Source organism: Hemibagrus wyckioides, linkage group LG06 (assembly GCF_019097595.1).
Source record: "Hemibagrus wyckioides isolate EC202008001 linkage group LG06, SWU_Hwy_1.0, whole genome shotgun sequence".
Lineage (NCBI taxonomy): Eukaryota > Metazoa > Chordata > Actinopteri > Siluriformes > Bagridae > Hemibagrus > Hemibagrus wyckioides.
This window is the reverse complement of record NC_080715.1, coordinates 12,595,700-12,614,302: the sequence shown is the minus strand read 5'-3', so window position 1 is coordinate 12,614,302 and position 18,603 is coordinate 12,595,700. Positions and strand designations below refer to the sequence as shown.

The following is an 18,603-nucleotide window of genomic DNA, read 5'->3' as shown; positions in this document are numbered from 1 at the left end:
TTTTTCAAGGGGTTGGACTCGGCCCCTTAGTTCCAGTGAAAGGAACTCTTAATGCTTCAGCATACCAAGACATTTTGGATAATTTCATGCTCCCAACCTGTTCCAATAAAGACATGGATGAGCGAGTTTGGTGTGGAGCAACTTCAGAGAGTCCTGATAGAACACCTTTGCGATGAATGAACTCTCTCGTCCAGCATCATTGCCTGACCTCACAAATGCGCTTCTAGAGGAATGGTCAAAATTTCCCATAGACACACTCCAAAACCTTGTGGAAAGCCTTCCCAGAAGAGCTGATGCTGTTATAGCTGTAAAGGATGGGCCACCTCCATATTAAATTCATGTGCATGTAAAGGCAGACGTCAAAGTTTTGGCCTGGCTTGCAGTCTCCACTCTAATTCATCCCAAAGGTGTTCTATCAGGTTGAGGTCAGGACTCTGTGCAGGCCAGTCAAGTTCCTCCACACCAAACTTGAACATCCATGACTTTATGGACCTTGCTTTGTGCACTGGTGTGCAGTCATGTTGGAACAGGAAGGGGTCATCACCAAACAATTCCCACAACGTTGGGAGCATGAAATTGTCCAAAATGTCTTGGTATGCTGAAGCATTAACAGTTCCTTTTACTGGAACTAGGGGGTCAAGCCTAACCCCTGAAAAAAAAAAAAAAAAAACACCACACACCTGAATTCAGTGATTTGGAGGGGTGTTCCAAAACTTTTGACAATGTAGTGTACCTTTCTTTCAACTATAATAAATATTTGGTGATGATTCTAATAATTGATAGATTTCTTCTAATTATGGCTGTATTTATTTATTTATTTATTTTTTATTATTATAATTTTTTTTAAAGCTATTATCTATTAGCTGATAAAAATCATGCAGAAGTAATTAGTCACAAACTTCTCTTTAATATAACATTAAATATTTATTCAAAAAAAAAAAGAAGAAGAAAAATGTGGGAACAGTGTCATTTGTTCTACAGTATGCAGTGTGTAATACAATTGTGGAGAAGAAATGCAAATGCAATTTCTAATACATGGAAAAAAAAAAAAAAAAAAAAAGACAACAGGATAGCCAAGAACGACTCTTTGTATGAGAATCATCAAGCATTATGCATAGAATTGTCTTTGGTCTGTCACAAATGTGTCACCCTATAAAACACCCATTTATCTATCTGCACTTGAATTATTACTTAAAAAAAAATCTCCACTGCAATGTCACACATAAAAATAACTGATTATGAGGTAGGGGGTGTGTATATCCGACAATGATTAGGCCACAGGCCAGAAGACTTGTCCACATTTAGTATGACAAGATTTAGTACAAGCCATGTGTTATCTGTGTCTAGTGAAAGGACTTCAATTGTATCTGTAACTAAAACAGACTTGAAATTAAATAATAATAATAATAAGCATAAATGTCCTCTGGATTAATAAGATACAAAAGGGAAAAATAATCTAAAATCAACTAAATCCAGTAGAGTATGGATATTACGGAAAAGAAATAATATATTAATTATTATTAATGTGAACTATGAATCTAAACATAAATAAAAGGTGTGGTAGAGTAAATGAGTGTCACATGAGGACCAACTGAATCTTGGCAACAAAAAAAACAAAAAAAAACAAACCAACCCTAAAATGTTTTTTCTTTGCTTACAGATAAGCCATTATTTAATGTAAACAAAGTAACCTGAAGTCTAATACCTACTGTTAACAATTTATGCAAATACGAGTTAATCAGGTACAACATATCAGTTTATGTCATAGCCACCTCAGTATCTGTGATATCTTGTCATGTTTACAATTGTAATGCTCTTTAAACCTGCAATGAAAAACAGCTTTTCAGTCCAACAGTGAAATGAAGCATAGACACAGAGTGACACAGACCCCAATTCCACTCCACCTTCAAGTAGTGGAAATAAATTAGAGAGCGAGAGAGAGAGAGAGAAGAGGAATTTTGATGCATTATACTCATTTCTGGCTTCAGTAGGAATAGACTTTGGGGACTGTAAGGCTTGTTCAGTTACAGATTAGTGTATAAACCACACAGTTAAAAAACAACTACATTGCATTTACATAAAAAGCAGTTCTATTCCATTGAACCGGAGCTAGATTTATTTTGTAGTTATTCATAGAGCAATTAAAAAACTGTTTGTATTCAAATGAACCCTCGGCACAGGCATGAATTTAAAAAAAAGTTAGCAAAACAGGTTATTGATGCTTGAACACACATTATGCAGAGTCCTAGCACAGGTCACTGACCAGGCATAACATTATGACCACCTGCCTAATTTTGTGTTGGTCCCCCTTTTGCTGCCAAAACAGCCCTTATCCATCATGCACTGTGTATTCTCACACCTTTCTATGAGAACCAGCATTAACTTCAGCAATTTGAGCAACAGTAGCTCGTCTGTTGGATCGGATCACACGGGCCAGCCTTCGCTCAATAATCCTTGGCCGCCCATGACCCTGTCACCGGTTCACCACTGTTCCTTCCTTGGACCACTTTTGATAGATACTGACCACTGCAGACCGGGAACACCCCACAAGAGCTGCAGTTTTGGAGATGCTCTGATCCAGTCATCTAAGCCATCATAATTTGGACCTTGTCAAACTCGCTCAAATCCTTACACTTGCTCATTTTTCCTGCTTCTAACACATCAACTTTGAGGACAAAATGTTCACTCGCTGCCTAATATATCCCACCCACTAACAGGTGCCATGATGAGGAGATAATCAGTCATTCACTTCACCTGTAGGTGCTCATAATGTTATGCCTGATCGGTGTACACTGTGCAATAACAATATGTTGGTAACATTGTTTGATTACTGCAAGCTGCCACATTTGATATTCTGTTAGTGGAAAAAACTTTTAATTAACTGAAATGTTTTATTACCTAAGCTAAGAAAATCACTCTAAGTTAAGTCAAATAAATACATATATTATACAACAGACCTTAATATAAATGACTGAAATCTAAGTTTTGAAATGCATAAGTATTGCAAAATAAACACCAACAATGCTTTTTATTCTCTTCGTCAGCACTATCATGCTGTTTACCCCTGAATGTTATATGTGCACGCTGAACTATAAATGCTTTTGTAGTATTAAAATAGAAAGGAAATGCAGATTCTCAGTGAAACAAAACATTTCTAGATTATTAAATGCTTTTGCACAGTGTTTTGTCTTTACCCAATAATCAGATATCTGGCAGTCACTCAAGTGATAAGCATACTGTAGTGTTATAAGCTAAAAACAAAACTTAAAATGTTAAAAGATCTTCATTAAAGAACTTCCAGAGACTGCCACTGCAGATTACAAAACAAGCTAAAAACTTACTGCATGTTGTGCTGGTCCTTTCAACATGACTAACCTGGTCTGGCTAACAAATATTAAAAAGCATTCTATTGTATTCTACATGAAATTTAATATTAATAATAATAATAACAATTGAATAAATAAGTAACTGAACTGATCTTTGTTTCGAGAGAATGTCGACAATGACAATGCAATTTTTGGAATGAAAGTGACAATAATCACAAACATTCATGATAAAGTATTAAGAAAAAACAAAAAAAAGCCTTATTCCAAAAGTCATATTTACTAACTGAGGAGAAGAACGAACATGACCAACATGATGACACTGTAAAACTGGCCTGGTGCACCCCTATTATGTGTTTTAAATTAGTGCATTGGTTGTTATAATAACCAGTTTGACAGTCTTTGCTTAATAAAAATGTACAATTAAAAAGCCTAGGACACAATTTAGGACGCTGTTTACTCAAATAAATACAAAAACCTTCATAGTAAATATCTATAAAAAGTGAAATTATGAGCTACTTGTAGCTTTTTTTTCCCTTTTCTTACAGTACATGCCAATACAAATGTTACCATTAAAATGAAGAGAGTTTGGACCTTTTACCTTTAGGAGGTTTCTCCTAGATTTGTCTGAGCCACTTTATATAGACACACCACACACATTCACATTCACTGATCCACATCCAGTAAGCACTGGCATTTTAAAACAAATTAAAAATAAAATCACCTTCATTGACTTCACTGTCCACCAAAGATATGTAGAAGACGACACAGATTAGCACCAGCATTTTTTTAAGGTCACCTGCTGCACGCCTGCTTGTTCGACTATGGCTTCTGGTCTCAAATACCTCTGACTGGCACTTGATATCAAGACGGAGCAAAGTGCAGTCAATGGCTTTTTCCAACCAACTTTCGACTATGGCCTTCTTATTCACAGGAAAGATGACAGTGTACACCAATACAGTAACTCTGAGCACTGCCTTCCCTGCTAATAAAAGAATCTCAGCAGGAAGCCTGCAGCAGTAGGATGCCCAGGGCTTCCTGCATTCCCATTACACTGACCAATTTCAATTCCTTACACACAGCATGAAGCCTGCCAGCAAAGGAAGGAGGTTGAGCAGGAGCCGCCACAATGTCACCACCGTGCCAGAAGAGCTGGAGCAAGGGTCTGGGAGAAACAAAGCAGGTCATAACATTATTCTCGGTCATTACAGTTAATGACCAGTAAAGCTGAATAAATGCCAGGTTTGGATCAGGAAGTAAAAAGGAATCCAAGTGTACCTATGCGAACAGTGCGAGTAGTGTTGAATGGTGGGGGCTTGTGAGGGCACTTGTTGCAGAAGTTTGAGCAGGAAGGGCAGATAAGCTGCCCAGTGTACACCCACTCATTCATCCACACATTCACGTCAAGCACCTGGCCAGCATGGACACATAGGAAGCTCTGATCCTGCACCCATACCTTTAAGCCCTCTGCTGAGCATGATATCTGTGGAAACAAAACAACCAGCACTGAAAACTGCTGAATGTTTCACAATTATTCTTTTTGATAAATACATTCTTAATATATTATATCAATATCTCAATAATTTAGGAAAAATCATTTAAAACTAATGGGAAAAAAAATTTGTAATGATGTTTACTTAATCTGACACACCTTATAGCAGCCACTTCCCCAGTCTGGGTAGGTCATGTGTCTATCGCACTGATCCATGACAAAAGCTGACTTTTGGTACAGACAAACAGAGTCAGGACCATATTCTTCAGCCGCAAAATTCCTGGATGAGTCTGCAGTGAAACAAAAAATAAAAACTTTACCTAAACAAAAGGTATACAAAAGGACGAGGTTATCTTTATTAGCAGTATTGAAATTATTTGCTGCTTGTCTTACTACTGTCCTTATTACTACTGTGCTTGATCTGATTATGTATGTTGTGACAGCATCAGTGAATGAGACAGTTAATACCAATTAACTACGATATATGGCCAAATGTTTGTGGACACCTGACCGCCACACCCAAATGTGATTTTTTTAATAACCAATTCCAGACTTGGACCAATAGATTTTGGATTATTATTTGTAATCAATCATTCACAAGAGCACTACGGAGGTCAGAAATAGACGTTGGGGTGAGGAGGCGGTGTTCCTCAAGGCGTTCAGTGAGATTGAGGTCCATATACCTTTGGTGAAATAATATGCTTTGCCACCTCTAACCATAAATATATTATTTAGATTCACGCTATAGTGAAAGAGGCCCATGCCTAACCAATTCAATTTGTAATCTAATTAGTTTGTCACCAAACTTTAAAATGCTACAACTTCACCATCTGGTTGTGATAATAGAAAGTTCAAGAAAGCCTGTATATCAGAACCATGTATAATGGAAAATGTTTTTAGTACCCATGATCCCATGTGCACATGATGGTGAGGAAAGGCAAAGGCTGGTGTCTCACCTGGCTGGTTTTCCTGAATTCTGCAGAAAGAGCTGCGTTGGTATTCTCCACTCAGATGCCAGCTGAACTCCTGACTGAAGGGGCAAAAATCTGCAATCTCCACTGATCCTCCATAAAAGGACAAATCCTCTTCAGCCACTCCGGGTATACTGTCAAAATACTGTAGAGAGCAGCACACAGATGAAAAACTCAACACAATTTTTAAAAAGCTTTCCTAGGAAAACTCTGCTAATGGGAAACAGTGAAGATCAAAAGTAAGTTTGGTGTAAACAAAAATCTGTTGCAGCACTATTGATCATACTTCATGAACTCTTGTGTATGCCTCTGTGGTATAATCGCCCAAATGTTGCTGCATGATTTGAATTTTACCCGATATTCTTGAGGCAGAGGCCGAGGATACTTCTGCAGGTTGCACACAGCCACTGCCAGCTGGTCCTGCCTGCAGGAGAGCTGTAGAGGCGAGCCTCGCACCGAGTCACAGTATGGGGTCGGTGTTGGACTCCTGCACACAAAACAAATTCACGATAAAACCTCCGATCTACAATCTTTTAGCTAGCTGTCTATCTACTGAAGTCAAAGTTCTGGCCAACAATTTTAAGTGCTTTGAATACAAAAGAAAAATGTCACAGAATCATGAAATTGAATATTGATGAATATGAATATTCTTACAAAGTAACAGCACTATAAACTAAAACAAAAAACAAAACCAAGAACTACAAGCAGGTCCGCTTGTACAGTATATCTAATGGGCAGTGCAATATAAGAAAAACCTGCATCAGAAGTAACACAATGATCTAAAACACAGATATACTTTAGGTATAACTTACATCTTGCGTTGCTGGTCGATCCAGTATTTGCAGCTTTTCGTCACAAAGTCACAACCCAAACCTTTGCCCCATTCCAAGTTTTCTGCCATGCTGTAATTGGCTCTGTACCACCTAACACAGAAGAGTCAAGCCTGAATTCTCTTTCTGAAGCCTTGTCTTAAGTCTTGGATAACGGTCCATTATCCATAACAAATGACTAAGCACATAAAATATGCCACCACTGCACCTCCAAAACATACTGCTCACAGTACAGTGAGGCTCCGCACTATAACACACCTATATTTATACTCACCCTGTATCTTCCATTATAGCCAGCGTTATCCTGGAAAAAACTCTGTTCTGTGTATGAGATCCAGTCATCGCTTCATTCTGTTGAAGTAAAACAAAACGAGATAAGTAAATAACCATCAATTCAATTTTCAATTCAGTTTATTAGTATAAGGTTTTAAACCATAGGCCATGCCACAAAGCAGCTTTACAGATATAGACTGGATATAGATTAAGATCGCTAATTGCCATGCCAGAAGGAAGAAAAACTCCCTGAGATGACACGAGGAAACCACTTTGATAGAAACTAGAATGCGAAAAGGCATAATGTTTAAAAGTTTATAGTAAAATTTATGAAAAAATGAAGTCCTGATGTTACTTTTTTAAATCCAGGGGGAAAATATACTTTGTTAGCCAAGCCTAGTTGCAGTAGTTGTAATAGAAGTACATTTTTGTATTATTTGTTTTTATATTTACTCATTAATCATTGTGGATTGTTTTATTATGGTGCTTTATCGTTAATACTTTGTTTACCGGTACAAGAGTACCTAAAATAGAACCTGGAAACTATGAAGAATTTTATCCAGTGTGGATGCAAGGTTTCATTCCAACCAAGCAGAAGCTGCCTATTGCTGCTTCCTGCTCCCACACCAGCCCTTTCTGGATAAGACTGGACACCTCTGAGGTAGAACTTGGTTTAAAAAAAAAAAGAAAAAAAAAAAGTTTACTAATTGTTTAATGAGCCAGGAAAGCACTCTTAACAATTTTCTTTAAAAAATGAGCTGAATTTCATGTGTGTTTGAAGTGTCCCTACTGTGCTTTCAAGCCACTAATCCAACAGACCTAATCCTTCAAAATCAATTTTCTTTTTACTAATCTTTTCTGATTCTTCTTTAATATTTTAAATATAAAACATTTTGTGCTATATAAATAATTCAATTTCTTCTTTACCTCTAGTAAGCGCTTTTCCCAGTGGTTTAGCTCTGTGCCCATGCCCCCTTGGTTTTCCAGCTCCATACCCTCGAGACTAGAGCAGTGGAAATGTCTCCGAGCTTCTTCCTGCCAGAACATAAAAAGAAGCTGAGATCCTGCAAAGGTTCCTAAAACAGTAATGGGTGTTAAAAACTGTTTCTTATATTTAAAATAAAATAAAAAAAAAAAAGCATTAAAACACTGACCACAACTCGTGGGGTGACCATCAGGTGGACCTCATGTTGGATCATTTGACCTCCGCGGATGTCCCACGTTCGTGTCGCTCTCTTTATGACTTTATCACTCCACTGATATAGACCCAAACTGGAAACAAAAGCCAGCTGGTCAATGTCAAAAATTTTCATAGCAAACAAGACCATGCTGACCGATACAGAAACCTAATGCACACTTACAGAGAATACATTTTACCTTTCATTAAATGCTGGTAAGCCGCTTGCAAAGCGTGGAGTCAGAGGCTTCCCATCATCATCATGGTAAAAGGCAAAGAGCCCAGCTGAAAAACCCTGCATGCATAATACACAATGACTGAATACATCAATGGGAATGATGAGTAAAGAGTGTAGTACAGAATTAGTATGGGCTAACTATGAGGCAGATAATCCTGTGCTCACCAAGGCATGTATAATCTCGTGCTTGACCGTGGAGAGCATGCCCTCGAACTCCTGAGGCTGGGTTGAGATCATATTTGGACACAAATTGGCATATCCAGCAATGGGCCTAGAATGAAAAGAGGGCAGGATAAAACAGCAGATAGCATTTAATTATCAGCTACTACTCCCCCAAATACACAGAGCACAATAAGGCCTGTGTTAGCGGTATCTAAATTTATATTTTATATTAAGCCACTCCTAATATAAGTAGTATAACACAAGAACAATAAGGACATAATAGTTCACTTTTGTAGAGTAAGTGTCACATACTGTAGTTGCAACAACATCAGAGAAAAGTCATTTCTTTCACACAACATTTCAGACTAATAATTAACAATTTTATAATAACATTATAAATAAAACAGGCCAGCTAGGTGTGTTTACCTGTCTAGTTCTGCCTCCAACTGGCAGTATGCTGCATAGGCCACAATGTTTTCTTGGCCACAACGCTCTGTGGTCACCCCACTCACATACAACACAAAATCTGCCCCTTTAACACCCTCACCATCTGGGGGTCCATTTGGGCCACATGACTTCCCGGTCTCACTGCACACTCTGCATTGCTGCATGACATAAAAAGTAATACAACAAATCAGTCTATGGATGGCCACATCTCACTGCCCTGTCCTCCAATGTTTTCCCATAACAGTGTACTTGTGCTGTGTTTTTATTCCTCTTATCCCACAGCAATTCCACTATAAATCCTGTCAAATCTGTTAAAAGGAACATTTAATGCTTTTGAATGTCTGCAAGTTCCCATTATCATTTCAGTTCTCTCTCCAGCCTCAGTTTCATTTCTTTCTTGAAGTAAAAAAAAAAAAAAATGATGCAGTTTGTCATGTTACCAAGAAACTGCATTGACCAAAGATTTCCGGTGTCAGAAACTAAAGGAAATGCCTTACAAAGCAATTACACAGCCTGGAGATTCCTTCCCAAAATGCTTCATAAACGTCTCAGAACAGAACACTCTTTACATGTTTTAATGTGTCCCCGTGTAAGATGTTACTATAAAAATGGTAACATTTTAGAAAGAGTGCACTAGAATAATCCTGTGATTATTTTACATTGTGTTTGTAATACTGGCAGATCTGCTGAAAATGAATCAGAACCTTCTGACAAATTATACTGAAGAACTTATTATACTACACTGCGGTATAAAACAGTACATGGAATTGCATTAGAGAGAAAGACGGTTGACAAGCTATTGGGAGAAAAAAAAAGAAATGTGGCAACTGTTTTTTATTTCATCAGAAGAGGTGTGCCTATCTGGACTGAAAGGTCAATGTGAGTTTCAGCTGCACATAACGGTATCCTAAGAAGGATTAGCGCGCGCACACACACACGGCAGAGAAATTCCTAATTGAGGTATATAACGAACCTGTAAATGTTGCTCAGGCACAATAACTGGTCCACATTTTGTGATATTTGCACAAGCTTCTTGGCAATATCGGTGAGGTTCGTCTTTTTTCCGCAGATATTGATTTGTTGCACATTGTCTAAACAAGATCAATATTATTATAATATGGCAGTACAGTACACACGTCCCCATGCGCATATATATGAGACTGATCATAAGCAGTCCATAATGTGGATGGAAAAATATTTACCTGCTTAGTAACACAGGACCTGCCTCCCTACGCACCCTGAAAGCCTTCTGGAGATAATCAATGGCTTGTGGGAAAAGTTTCTCCTTTAGATAAAACAAAAGAGATCACATATATTATTTACATGTTAAATCAAACCTTATCCCCCATCACGAGGAATTCAATACAGTTGTGACGGCACGCACTGAGACGTACCTTCACAAGACTGCTCTTGTCCTTATCTAACCTGGTAGGGAAACAGACACACAGTAGAGTTACTGTACAGTCACACAGACACAAATTCTCATATTTTACAGATGTACCACTTACACATCCAAGCTGGAGTCATAAACTATCTCGATCTTTAACTCCTTTTCCGAGCTTCTTTTTGTCAGCCTCGGAGACCTCAGGTAGACGCCATGTATCACCTGAAAGCACAGAAAAAAATAGTAAGACATGATGTTCTGCTGTAATTGTGGTATGTTTCGTGTGAATGTTTCCAAAACAGACCAAATTCAACAAAAATCAGACCACAGCACAACCGGATCTGTAAATATTAACACAAATATCCAATATAGGTAATGAATAAAACACAATTGGTTGTACTTTTAGGGTAAATATTCGTCGACAGGGTAAAGTAGGACATTTGAGCCCTTTCAAGCTGGACAAAATACTAGAGGAAGACTACAGCCCTCAATGGGAGCAGTGCATGGTAACTTTATCCTGTTACATGCTAACAGAGATGAGTCTTTAAACACTATCAGAAAGAAATGCACAATATATTTGACCAAATCCTGTAAAGTAACTTGGGCAGACTCTTCATATGGCTCTCAAGAGGAGCTTTCCAAGACTGCGAAGTTTTCAACATTGTCTCCCACCTGGATATGTTTACATTTCACTGAAATTAGAACTAGTGAAACTTTGACACATCGAGCTTATCTGCACTCAGTTGCCCATTTCATATGTAATCGAAACTTACTTACACATGGCCATCTCTGACCAGGTGCAACACAGGAATGACATGGTAATGTGATCAGAGATGAAGAGTTAGAACAGGATTAATGCGAAATTGTGCATGGAAACACAAAAACACCTACAATTTTGACTTTTGTTGTAGATTCTTCTTGTTAAAATAAGGTTTGGTGAAGGGCCAATGAGTATAAAGAGGGTAGACATATTCAAAATTGATATCTACTCACAATATTGCCAAAAGTTTTGGGACACCCCTCCAAATCATTCAGGTGTTGGGCTTGGCCCCTTAGTTCCAGTGAAAGGAACTCTTAATGCTTCAGCATACAAAGACATTTTGGACAATTTCATGCTCCCAACTTTGTGTAAACAGTTTGGGGATGACCCCTTCCTGTTCCAACATGACTGCACACCAGTGCATAAAGCAAGGTGCATAAAGACATGAGCGAGTTTGGTGTGCAGGAACTTCACAGAGTCCTGACCTCAACCTGATAGAACACCTTTGGGATGAATTAGAGCGGAGACTGCGAGGCATTCCAAAACTGGGACATCTGCCTTTACATGCACATGAATTTAATATGGAGTTAGCCTTAACAGCTTCAACTCTTCTAGGAAGGCTTTCCACAAGGTTTAGGAGTGCATTTATGGGAATTTTTGACCATTCCTCTAGAAACACATTTGTCATGTCAGGCACTGATGTTGGATGAGAAGGTCTCCGCTCCAATTCATCCTAAAAGTGTTCTATCGGATTGAGGACAGGTCTCTGTCAAGTTCCTCCACACCAAACTCACTCATCCATGTCTTTACGGGAGCATGAAATGGTCTTGGTATGCTGAAGCATTAAGAGTTCCTTTCATGGGAACTAAGGGGCCAAGCCCAACCCCTGAATTCAATGATTTGGAGGGGTGTCCCAAAACCTTTGGCAATACAGTGTAAGTGGATGCAGTATCAGCTGGGGGAGTGATACAGAGGGGAACCTGATCAACAGGACGGTATCACAGCAGAGAAATGGGAAAAGTGTGAAGGGAAGTGTGTAGTGTATCCTGAGATCAGGAGGCATAAAGGGCCAGCTAATAAGCTTAGACATAAGCTTAGTAGAATTTATATGCAAAAAAGAAATCAACAGCTAGAAGGCGTGAAATGAAGTGTTCTTACCTCTGAGGACAAGGGCACTTTGTGACTACATGTGTGACAGTGTGTGTAGATGAGCAGAAAACAGAAAGACCAAAGCGACACACACAGCCTCCAGCATCCAGCAGCCATCGCCTTACTGCAGCCGTAATTACTGCCCCCGTCTCGTCCTGATTTTCCTCTTCTGCCCGGTGTGAAGCTGCACTTTTAACTTTCATACCTCACACGATAAATCGGAAAGCCCGAATACATGCGCTCTGTTACAACTGGATCATCCATTCATTGACTATTATCTAAATACCGGCTTTGACAGCCCACATAACGCTACTGCTAAGCTAGAAACAGCTAAAGCCATTTAAAAAACGAAACATGGCAGCTCTGTATTCAAAATAAAAGTCCTGTATCCATTCCATCCACACCGATCAGCCATAACATTATGACCACCTGCCTTATGTTCGAGGCATGGACGTTACTAGATCCCTGAAAGGTGTGCTGTGGTGTCTGGCACCAAGATGTTAGCAGCAGATCCTTTAAGTTGCGAGGTGGGGTGGGGCCTCTATGGATCGGACTTGTTTGTCCAGCACATCCCACAGATGCTCAATTGTTTTGAGATCTGAGGAATTTAGAGGTTGTTGTGCTTATCAAACCATTCCTGAACCATTTTTGCTTTGTGGCACGGCGCATTATCATGCTGAAAAAGGCCACAGCCATCAGGGAATACCGTTTCCATGAAAGGGTGTACATGGTCTGCAACAATTCTTAGGTAGGTGTTACATGTCAAAGTAATATCCACATGGATGGCAGGACCCAAGGTTTCCCAGCAGAACATTGTCCCGAACATGACACTGCCTCCGCCGGCTTGCCTTCTTCCCATTATGCATCCTGATGCCATGTGTTCCCCAGGTAAGCGACGCACACGCACCCAGCCATCCACATAATGTAAAAGAGAATGTGATTCATCAGACCAGGCCACCTTCTTCCTTTGCTCCGTGGTCCAGTTCTGATGCCCATTGTTGGCGCTTTTGGCGGTGCACAGGGGTCAGCATGGGCACCCTGACTGTTCTGTGGCTATGCAGGCCCATTTTTCCTGCTTCTAACACATCAACTTTGAGGACAAAATATTCACTTACTGCTTAATATATCCCACCCACTAACAGGTGCCATGATGAGGAGATCATCAGTGTTATTCACTTTACCTGTCAGTGCTCATAGTGTTGTGCCTTATCAGTGTAATTAAATGAATAAAAAGCAATAAATTGAAATTTTTTCTAGTTTTTTGAATGCTATTAATGAATTAGACTACTTCACTATGTGGAGCATTATATCAATACACTCAGAGGGTGTTGATGAATTTTCTGTAACAGCACAGCTCGGACACCTTGTCAAAAAAATACTAAAGGGTTCCAAAAGAAATTAGTACAGGATTATACAATTTCTATTACTTTCTTCTGGATTATTTTTAACCTTGCTCCTTCTAGGTACCTCCTGTTCAGGTTGAACAGCTGTTGTTGAGTTTGTCTTCAGGAAAGAGAAAAAAAATGCTTGTGAGGGGATAGCTGTTAGTTCCTAATGACATGAGCAAACTTGTTTAAAGGACATTTCACATCAAACATAATAAAAATTGCTGTATAGAGGTACAAAACATGCCATGGTTGTCTCGGCATCACACAACCCCTGTCACTGTCATATTTCATCCCTTTACTTCAGCCTGTAAATCTTTTTCCTTGTATAAGATCCTCCTGTGTCCTTCCCTTTTATTTAATAGACATTTTTATTCATTTTGAATGAATCAAGACAAGGACATGAAATAACATTTTATTTTCAGTTTTATTTTAATCAATTCCAATCAATCATCTCATGTAGTCACATTGTTACATGCATACAAGAGGAAAACATTTCAGAGTGATTATTAATAATTTTCTCTTTTTTTAATGTAAAGCAAGCAATTCAGCAGACGATCAAAGAAGGTCAGGGAGTTTGTTCCACATGAAGGGACTCTTCAGTCATCACAGATGGCTGCCATAGGTTCTGTTATGAGTACAATATTTTAATATGAATTACAAACAACTTTGATATGTTAATAGCCACCTTTGTATTATTATTTAAAAAAATACATCACTTTGCCCATCCTATCCTTACCATGCAATTTAGTTTTTACCATGTTAGCAATGCCCATGGCCGTGATGATGCCCATGGTGACGCCCAGGGCCATGATGATGCCCAGGGTGATGCCCAGGGCCATGATGATGCCCAGGGTGATGCCCAGGGCCATGATGATGCCCATGATGATGCCCATGGCCGTGATGAGGCCAAGGACCATGGTGAGGTCTATGCAAATGATGAGGCCCATGTCCTCCTGGAAAAAATCCTGGGTTCACTGGTGGATTACAGGGACCACTCCACCCTGGATATGGTGGTGGTGGGCATGTGCCATGGATGGGAGGATAAGGACCATGTGGATAGTTGGGGTTCATGCTGTTGCCAGTCCGATACTCCTTCTTTCTTGATGTTAAACACATAATGTTTGTCAATATCACAAAGATATTACGACATATCAGGGTACGTCAATGATTAGTTGGGTGAGTCAATGTGGAAATAATGTGGAAATAATGTGGAAATAATGTAATGTCAGTAAAAAGTTCCAACACACAAGAAATAAATAGTTCTCTTCAAAAAATTTTGGAAAGATGTATAGATATATATAACACCAACATTCTATATTCATTATACCATCAGAAATTCTACTGTATATGAGAAGCACAAACCACTATACCAAATTACGTATGATGTGAAATTGTATGAAAGGCAAGCCAGAAAGCAAAGCTGGTCAAAAACTTCAAAATCCAACATCACACAAAGATAAACATCACATCTCTGGTACGCTGGAGTGACTGAAAAACAGCCTATTGCTTCTGATCCATCTTCAGTCTCTGAGGATTACTGTTTTATGACAACAGGGGCAACTATTTTCCCTTTTAATGAATACTTTGCAGTATGACTTTTAGCCTCAGAAAGACCTTTTACCCAGCAAACAGACAACACCCATTTCCATGACCAGAAAAAGTGCATACCTGAGCACACCTGAGAAAAACCTGCTGCACTGTTGATCATCTTGTTGATAAAGACACCATTTCCAAAACATGTACATTTCTTTACGTCACTATATTTAGGTATTTCTGGGGTCTCTTTCTGTAGCCATAGATTATTGATTATATAATAATTCTTACTTACTATCCACAGATATTATTTTCTTTGCTTGATAAAAAAAAACACAGTCTAACCCGGAAGCAGCCCAAACAAAATTCATACACTTAATAAAAAATGTCTTAAAAACACAATAAATTAAATAACAGACCAAAAACTACGAATGGATAGCTAAAGTACACTTACTTTATATCTTCCACTTACGTCTTCCACTCAATTAATGTCACACACACCGGTGTCGCTGGTTGTACGTCATTGCGCATGCGCACTAATCATTTCTCCTTCTGCTGATGACGGCAGTGTCACGGGAATAAAGTATGATGTTTTCTTTTTAAGCCTAAAAACATATTTTAAGCCAACACGGAAGTTGGCATCACGCCAAAAAAAAAAAAGGAAGATTGATGGAGCATAAAATTTTCTCTGTGACCAGTGATTATGATTCTTATAAGTTTTGTGCATCTAAAAAAGAAATATGTATGTCTAAAAACAAACTACACCGCGGTCGCATGACTTCAGCGTCATCGCCACTTCTTCAATCTTCGTTTACAAATAATCCTGATACGGATCCTCTGCGCTCTTTGTGATTGAATTTGTGTGAGTTGGGATAGTTTGCAAATAAGCGAGTATAAACACAACAAGGCTGTTTTTCCTGTTTCCCCTTTGTGTTATCTTGTAACATGTTAACCACAGACATATAATCAAAACCCCATTGACTTCGGGACGATTTGAACCGGGAGTGCTTACTTATTCTCGGGTTTAAGGACTAATACCTGCAGCACTCTATTATGTTCTTTTCATGTCAATACTGTAGTTGTAATTAAATAATGTTGCCATAAATGTGTTTGATAGACTCAATTGAAACAACCACAGCGACATCTGGTGGCCGTTTGGCGGTCAATACAACCTTATTTTATAACTTAAGAAACAATCATGATGGTGTTTCACACACTATATTGGCAAAAGTTTTGGGACACCCCTCCAAATCATTGAATTCAGGGGTTGGTCTTGGCCCCTTAGTTCCAGGGAAAGGAACTCTTAATACTTCAGCCATACCAAGACATTTTGGACAATTTCATGCTCCCAACTTTGTGGGAACAGTTTGGGGATGACCCCTTCCTGTTCCAACATGACTGTGCACCAGTGCACAAAGCAAGGTCCATAAAGACATGGATACGCAAGTTTGGTTTGGAGGAACTTCACAGAGTCCTGACCTCAACCTGATAGAACACCTTTGGGATGAATTAGAGCAGAGACAGCGAGACAGACCTTCTTGTCCAGCATCAGTACCTGACCTCACAAATGAGCTTTTAGTGGAATGGTAAAAAATTCCCATAAACACACTCCTAAACCTTGTGGAAAGCCTTCCTAGAAGAGTTATAGCTGCATAGGATAGGCCAACTCCATATTTAAATCAATGTGCGTGTAAAGGCAGGTGTCCCAAAACCTTTGGCAATATAGTGTATGTAAACGTTTCCCAGAAGTCAGAATAATAAAAATTTACACCAGTGTTGCCCATCTGATATTCAATAAATGTTTGCATCTTTTGTCAAAGTTGTGTACGAGTCCCCCAGTTGTCATAAGTGTAAAAAGATCATATAAAATCATATAGCCTCTGTTGGAAAAGGGTCATATATGCAGAAGACATGCAAGACTAAGAGGATTTTCCTCAAGAACAGTAGGCAGTGCTTAGGACAAACAAGGGGCTCATGAAAAATTATCATGAGACTGTTTTTGAATCAAAACATAAAAACAGTCACTATTATTATTATCCAGTAATAAAACAGCAGTAGTATGGAAAGTAGTATTTAAACTGGTCCCTATGTGTAAATTCAGTTATTATTGTGCCTGGATTTTTTGTTTTCCCAGTGCAGGGTATCATATTTAATTTTATTTGATAAATTCTTCTTCCAAAATATGATTTTAGATTTAAAAAGAATTTTCTCATTAACAAAATAAAATGAATCAGACAGTTTATCCATATTGTACATACAGTTCCAGATAACAAGAGTTTGCTTTATTTTGACTATATTTTCCACAATTTGTGAACATATCAAAACAATCAAATAACACATAGGTCTATTAAACTGTACAAATAACATGTGATGTATCTCCACAATCTATATTAAGGTTTCCAGTGAAGGAAGACCTGATAACCAAAACATACTTAATAAAACCTGCAGTGTTTTTCTTGGTACTATACAAAGCTAAAATAAACAATAAAACAAATTTAAAAAAAGCATTTTGAGATTTTATCGATTTTTTTGACTTGGGGTCCATCATAACTTGCACTTTAGGCAGATCCACTTGCTCTTTCTCTCTCCATCAGGAGGTCACACCAGGTCTTTTTTTTTATTTAAAGAATCATATTTCAATAATGTATTTTAATTGGCTTTAAACTGTATTTCTGTGTATCATAAATAGGAACACTTCTATTAAATTAAAAAGACACATGCCATAATAGATAGTAAAGCCAAATTAGGAATTTGAATGACAGTGCAGGAAAATTTGAAAAACTCTTATAAGCTGTTATGTTAACTCAGTTCATTTACATGCATCTACTAATTTAATGCAATTAAAAAAAAATAATAATAATAAAGTTGGACAAAGGATGAATAACATTATACACATAAGTAATGTAAACCCTTTTATTTCAACCATACAATGTATTATTTATATAGCTAGAAATCTGTAGATTTGTTTATGAAACATCTTCATGCTCTAATCAGAGTCAGAGCTGCTCCCAGAATGCTGTGGGGAAAAATGGCACTCATTATGAACAATATCAAAAAATGCTGAATTAGTCACACATCTCCTCGTTAATCTAATTTTAATTTTGTGTTTATTTATATTATACCAGATCTATGTTCTCACCTTGCCACCCTTTCCATGTTTCTTCCCATGTTTGCCATGACCATGCCCATGACCATGTCCATGTTTATGACCATGGCCGTGACCGTGCCCATGCCCATGCCCGTACCCAGGTCCATATCCTGGCCCCTGGTTACAACCGAAATTCTGCCCTCCTGGACCGAACCCTGGGCCCATAGAAGGGTTGTATGGCCCTGCTGGATATGCTCCTTGGCCCATGGGAGGATTGCATGGCCCTCCTGGGAAGGATCCTTGGCCCATTGGGGGATTGCATGGTCCTCCTGGAAATGATCCTGGGCCCATGGAAGGATTGTATGGCCCTGCTGGATAGGGTCCTGGG

The 18,603-nt window shown here is 38.6% G+C and overlaps 1 protein-coding gene across 1 annotated transcript; it reads right to left on the bottom strand.

Annotated features, from left to right (window-relative positions):
* Positions 1-959: 959 nt before the first annotated feature.
* lmln (leishmanolysin-like (metallopeptidase M8 family)) lies at positions 960-12,679 on the bottom strand. The gene is made up of 17 exons (XM_058393697.1): positions 12,216-12,679; positions 10,422-10,519; positions 10,308-10,338; positions 10,116-10,198; positions 9,887-10,004; positions 8,893-9,071; positions 8,470-8,575; positions 8,267-8,361; positions 8,044-8,161; positions 7,817-7,924; positions 6,891-6,967; positions 6,599-6,709; positions 6,141-6,273; positions 5,772-5,931; positions 4,975-5,105; positions 4,602-4,806; positions 960-4,488 (listed from the first exon to the last, which is right to left on the bottom strand). Exons 1-17 carry the CDS (start codon positions 12,321-12,323, stop codon positions 4,388-4,390), a joined length of 1,962 nt encoding a protein of 653 aa, XP_058249680.1. The 5' UTR covers positions 12,324-12,679; the 3' UTR covers positions 960-4,387.
* Positions 12,680-18,603: the final 5,924 nt, after the last annotated feature.

Excerpts from the sequence above, each read along its gene's own strand:
- lmln (XM_058393697.1), bottom strand. The coding sequence starts at position 12,323 with ATGGCTGCTGGATGCTGGAGGCTGTGTGTGTCGCTTTGGTCTTTCTGT. Across the intron at positions 6,968-7,816 it reads GGGAAAAGCGCTTACTAGAG|AATGAAGCGATGACTGGATC; the intron begins GTAAAGAAGAAA and ends TTACTTCAACAG. Across the intron at positions 4,489-4,601 it reads TACTCGCACTGTTCGCATAG|ACCCTTGCTCCAGCTCTTCT; the intron begins GTACACTTGGAT and ends TGTTTCTCCCAG.